We start from the raw sequence: 5,581 nt of genomic DNA on the forward strand, positions 1-5,581 counted from the left end.
ATATATATATATATATATATATATATATATATATACACACACACAAAGTAACGTAAATAATGATAGCTGCAAGAAAGAAAGTCATATTTCATGTACAATTGTAAGTTGAAGGATGAACAAGTACTTCAGATGAAATTACAAAGTCTTGTGGCAGAAAGTCCTAGCATAAAATTACATTAATTAATTAATTACATTAAGAAAAATTGATCTTTAACTGGGATTTAGCTAAAAGAGCTTTGGCTCTTGGAACTAATACTCTAAAGCTTAAATCACATAAAAAGTGAAGCCCAGTCAGGATCACCAATAGCTCATCTTTGGTAAATGCAAAGAAAAAATTTTGTGTGACTCCATTAAGTAATGTTTTCAATTATATTTCATCTACCTTGCCTTTCTTAATCCAACTAGTGTCACATTCTTATAGCATGTCTATATAAAATTCTATACAGAACCAACTGTAATTGTTCATGTTTATATCTTAGTAGCAACCAGTTGTTTTTGTCAAACCAAGCATGAACAATTTCTTTGTATACACAAATTATGTGATGTCTGTACACATTCAGTTAGTTTGGCATTCATTTAGTTGATGTTTTAACACAACTTGTCTATGCACACTTAATAGGTATCTTTCTTTTAAGAATATTTGTACATATGTTAATATTCTATAGAAGTTAGTATTACTATTTTTAAAAACAACAGTTTTCATGTCTAACAGACCCAGAAGATGCTGCATACAGCACCAGGCCTGGTTCTGTAGTAAAAACCAAAGGAGCAGTTGCCATTTCATTCATGTTTTTTGGAACTTCTTTGTTGTTTATCAACTCCCATTTAACAGGTGTGTATAAACCAGCTTTTATATATATTTAGATATTTTTTATTGTCTGCAAAACAAATGCTGGACCTAAAAATAAATTCAGTTTCACCTCCCCCACCCCACCCCCCCAATAAAAAAAAAAGCAAAAATATTGTGGGGAGCTGTGTGGGCTCCAAATTTACTTGTTCTTAGACATCATTATCACTGGCCTACCAGTACCAAAGATTTGAAATTGTGGGTTAGATTATCTAGTTAGTATTTGTAAAAAAACTAAGTTTTAGTTTATAATTTTACAATAAAGAAGTGTTGATAGAGTTATTTTAATACACATTTATTGCTTGATAAAAACTGTCATTTATTACTTCTGCACCGGTCAAACACAAAACACTTTTGAAAAAACATTGAACTTTTTCATAATAAATAATGAGTGATAGTACATATTAGTACAATCTTTTCTCTGCTCTGCAAATATCATTACTATCTGGAGGTTCACTTGAGTGACAAAAGTGAGTTCTAAAAGCAAATATCAAGTGACCAATGACTCCAGAACATTTCATTAGCATGCTCAATAATTTGCTCTTATAGCTTTTTTTTAGTATTCATTTAGTATTACAACAGATTCTGTTTAGCTAAAGGACATTTCATGTTTAAAAGCGGAAATATGGTTTGATGTACAAAAAGTTGGATAAAATAGCATACAGTGTTGCAGGTCAACAGTCATATGTATTCTTTCACATAAACATAAGCAAACACTAATGAAAAGAAAAATACATTTCAATTTCTAAAAGAATAACAATTGATAGATAAATAACCATTAAATAAATATGTATATGCATGCACACAACTAAATGCATACCTTCATATATATATATTGTAATGAGTTTAGTTTCTCAAAGTTTGCAATAAAATACCTTATACAATGTCATACAGTTGTGGACTCGAGGCGTGTCAACTGTCTTGTTTCTCTGGGTTTAACTGACTGTTCTGGAGTGTGCATGTGCTGCCTGATCATCAGTTCATATGATTGATCAGAATTCCCCTCCTCACACTTGCTTGTATTAGGATGTAAGTTATTGCATTCAAATTGGATTATTTAGTTAAGATTTAACATTTTTGTTAACTTGAATATTATTATATTTCCTCTTTATATTGTTGGTTGTTTCTTAAATTTGCTAGTATATCTTATAAAACTTTACAGGTGAGAAAGTCTGTGTAAAAGTACTGTCAAAGAGGTCAGATTCAACTAATCTTCAACACCAATGATTATGTATTTATTCTGTATATAACAAGTTTTGATAGTTAAAAGCCTGGTTTAGTTCTTAAATTCTGGATGTGCTTACAACCTCCCTTAAAGATTAGTGGTATGGACACAGAGTAGTAGATATAATAATGAAATATGGAAATGCATGTAGGCTAGTCTTTTTTTTTCTGTATATTTCAGGTTAGTATTCATTGATAAGGAACACCTCTTTGTATTTTTGTAATTAACATGATAAATTAAAACCTGTTTTCTGTCACCTTCTCCACCAAACTTCTAGTTCATCCTAAATGTTTTACGAAGAATATAGGTTTTGTAAGTTTCAGTGAAACTTTGGTTATATAATCAAGTACAAACATGAAGGATATTAATTATAACCTAGAAATTGTCAGTTATATATTAGCCATAAGCACTCATGATGGTTCAGAGTAAATAGAAAAAGCTGTTTTAATGTATGGATTTTCATGAATTCTACATGACAACTCTTTTACAAGGCATGATGCAAGCCCAGTAAGCAAAGAGAATGTGCAGACTAAACATAACATTTTCAGAGTTAGTAAAGCCAGGTATGAGGTAAATTATTAGAAAATGTTCACGGTTCAAAGAGATAATCAATCAGCTACATGCATCTAGCTCCTACAGCAGAAAAATCTTCGGTATGACTGCCATTAAGCAGGTTTACCATATTATGTTTGAACTTGTTCAGCGACTGCATAAAGTTTAACATTGTGCAACAAAAAATTTCATTTGAAATATATTAATAACACTTTTATATTTAAGTTGCAAAAAGTTGCATGTTAGTAAAAATTAAAAGAATTAGATATAAATAATGAAGACATTTTGCCACAAGAATTTGGATATAATCCCTGCACTGAGGCAGTGCTACTACAATAGTACACTTTTAACTATGCCACAAGAATTTTGGATGTAATCCCAGTACTGAGGCAGACTTTTAGTCTGAGGGAAAAGTAAAGTAGGGAAAATATCAATGAAAAAAAAAACTATTGCTGTGGATTGGATGCAAGTCAAATATAGTATTTTCAAGTGAATTTTCTTAGTGTACACTATTTGATGGTATAATATTTGTTTGTTTTTGTTATAGCACATGAAAAGAAATTGAAAGAGAGACTGTCCGACTATGAAAAACTTTGTGTTATGTTAGACCTTCCAAAAAATCTACATGTAAAACCCCAGTGTCAGAGTAAAGGTCAGTAAAATATTTGGATGCAACATAAATTTATCAAAGTAAGTATTAAGGTTAATGAATTCTAAAGCATAAGTAAGGAAGAATTAACACTTGTTAGTTATTATTTTTTTTTGGTAGTAGTTGAGCTGACTTGTCAGTCTAGTATCATATCAGTAACATTCAGAACAATACCATTTATTGTAAGTTGAAAAACTTAGCGTAAATTTATGATATTTCATAAATATCTTGTTCGTGTAATGAGTTTTTATTAACATGTATATATATATATATATACACAAGTTTTTTAGCTAGGCTGGATGATAGTTAACAAGATTTTTAATATCTGTTGAAATGCAGCTGTTATATATGTCAATTTATGTACTTTTTTTTTAAATTTTAATTGTGTTTTAGGCTGAAACAGAATATTCTGTGTACATTAATGTATCTCTTATCAACAATATGTATTCAGAATGTTTTAGTAGCAGTAAATCAAGTGTGAATAATATTATGTAAAAAAAACAGGTATTATTGTTTTTAACTAATGTAAAAAGTTTATTCTGGCTAGATTTTTATTTGTATTTTGACATGAAATAGTTGTAAGTGATTAGACTTGTCTTAAAGTGCAATTTTCTAACTTTAATCAAGATACTCTTTATTTGAAAACAAAACAGATGTCACAGCAAGATTTGATAATGTTTTCTGGTGTGGTGATCTAAATTTCCGATTGACTCAGAAACGAGATGTTATTATAAAATTATTAGAGAACCGGAACCTTCAGAATGTACTATCCTGTGAAACGTTATTGAAATATGATCAGCTGCAAAAAGCTATGAATGAAGGTATGATTTTATGTGTTTAATTTACTCACATAAACACATATATATATGTGTTTACTCAACAATAATTGTGCTGTTAAAATGCCTCTTTTATTTTTGATATGAAAATATATTAGTAATAAATTTCAGTTTGCGAATGAGAACTTTTTGGGCAACACTTAAAATGTTTATTTGTAACATTAATGGTATATAATTGAAACAATGATCTTTTGTCCACTAGGAATCCATGAATTGCACCTAGAGTTCTTGAGCTAAAGGACTTACGAAGTTAAATGTAGATCTTATAGAGAAGTACAATAATATATTCCATGGTTTCTGTCTTATTTAGAAAGTATGTGAGGATTTAACTGCAAATTCTATATTGCACGTTTCAGGTCCTGTCAACATACAAGATTAGTAGTGTCTCTGCATACAACATAAAGAAGCAAAAGCTGACCACATACATGAATAAATGTATCAGTACATGTACGCTTTAAACATGAATTTTTTTATCAAATAGTGAACATTTCTAAATGTTTCATTTGGTTTGTATGTATACTCCAAAAATGAATATGAATGTACCAGTTGGAACATGGATTTAATAGACAAGATTCATTTTCACAAATGAAAGCAAACACCTTATCTTTTATTTCATAAAATTGGTTTTGCATTGTAGGTGTTGCCTTCAGAGACTTTCATGAAGCTACAGTCACATTTGTTCCTTCTTACAAATACAACACTGGATCTTGTCTCTTTGACTCAAAGAAACTACGTGTACCTTCCTATACTGTAAGTTATTTAATCAATGTGTAATATGTTTAGTATATTATTATGTATTTGGACTTGTCTTAGACAGTAAGTAGAAACTGATTTTGAATAATCATCATGGTGTATCAATGTCTTGAGATATTGTACGTTCTTTCAGATATGAATTAATAGTTATGCAAGGGTTTTTTTTAGATATTAAGTTTATATAAAACTTGTAAGTATGTCCAGATAACTGAAATTATATATAGGTATTTTGTATGTGTCAAAGTTAATTGCTTATGAATTGAACATTACATATTTATATAGTTTAATATTTTCAACAGCTTTATGTTATGTTTAGCATAATCTCTTGTTTATTAATGGTGAGATATGGGTTTATCACTTAATCAGCTTAAAATTAATCCATTCAATAACAAAAATTATTTCTGATATGATACTTACCTCTACTCACAAGATTAGCTATTCTCATTCTGTGCTGCCCTGTATATGTGAAATTTTTTTTTATGCTTGCCACAATTCTTGCACTCCCCCCTTGTTGGAATTAGTACATTCCAACATGTCTTCTGGGCAAATTATCATACGTCATCTATTAACTCTTTCAACACGGGCTCAGTCCCTGGGACCGAGTCACGTGACCTTCTGTACTCGTTTAAAGTTGACATAAGTTTAATATTTATAACTCTCTATATATTGGGTATATCTTAACTAAATTTGGCAGTCTTTCAGCTAATATTACAAGTTTT

General features: G+C 29.7%; 1 protein-coding gene across 1 annotated transcript in view; it reads left to right on the forward strand.

Annotated features, from left to right (window-relative positions):
* Positions 1 to 5,581, forward strand: part of LOC106469965 (72 kDa inositol polyphosphate 5-phosphatase-like) — a gene marked incomplete at its 5' end in the record, with an annotated part of 31,978 nt that overhangs the window by 14,457 nt on the left and 11,940 nt on the right. The window contains 4 exons of the mRNA XM_022398529.1: positions 713 to 832; positions 3,172 to 3,276; positions 3,927 to 4,094; positions 4,747 to 4,859. Coding sequence (XP_022254237.1) covers positions 713 to 832; positions 3,172 to 3,276; positions 3,927 to 4,094; positions 4,747 to 4,859 — 506 coding nt within the window. The remainder of the gene's footprint in view (positions 1 to 712; positions 833 to 3,171; positions 3,277 to 3,926; positions 4,095 to 4,746; positions 4,860 to 5,581) is intronic.

Source organism: Limulus polyphemus, unplaced genomic scaffold (assembly GCF_000517525.1).
Source record: "Limulus polyphemus unplaced genomic scaffold, Limulus_polyphemus-2.1.2 Scaffold3748, whole genome shotgun sequence".
Lineage (NCBI taxonomy): Eukaryota > Metazoa > Arthropoda > Merostomata > Xiphosura > Limulidae > Limulus > Limulus polyphemus.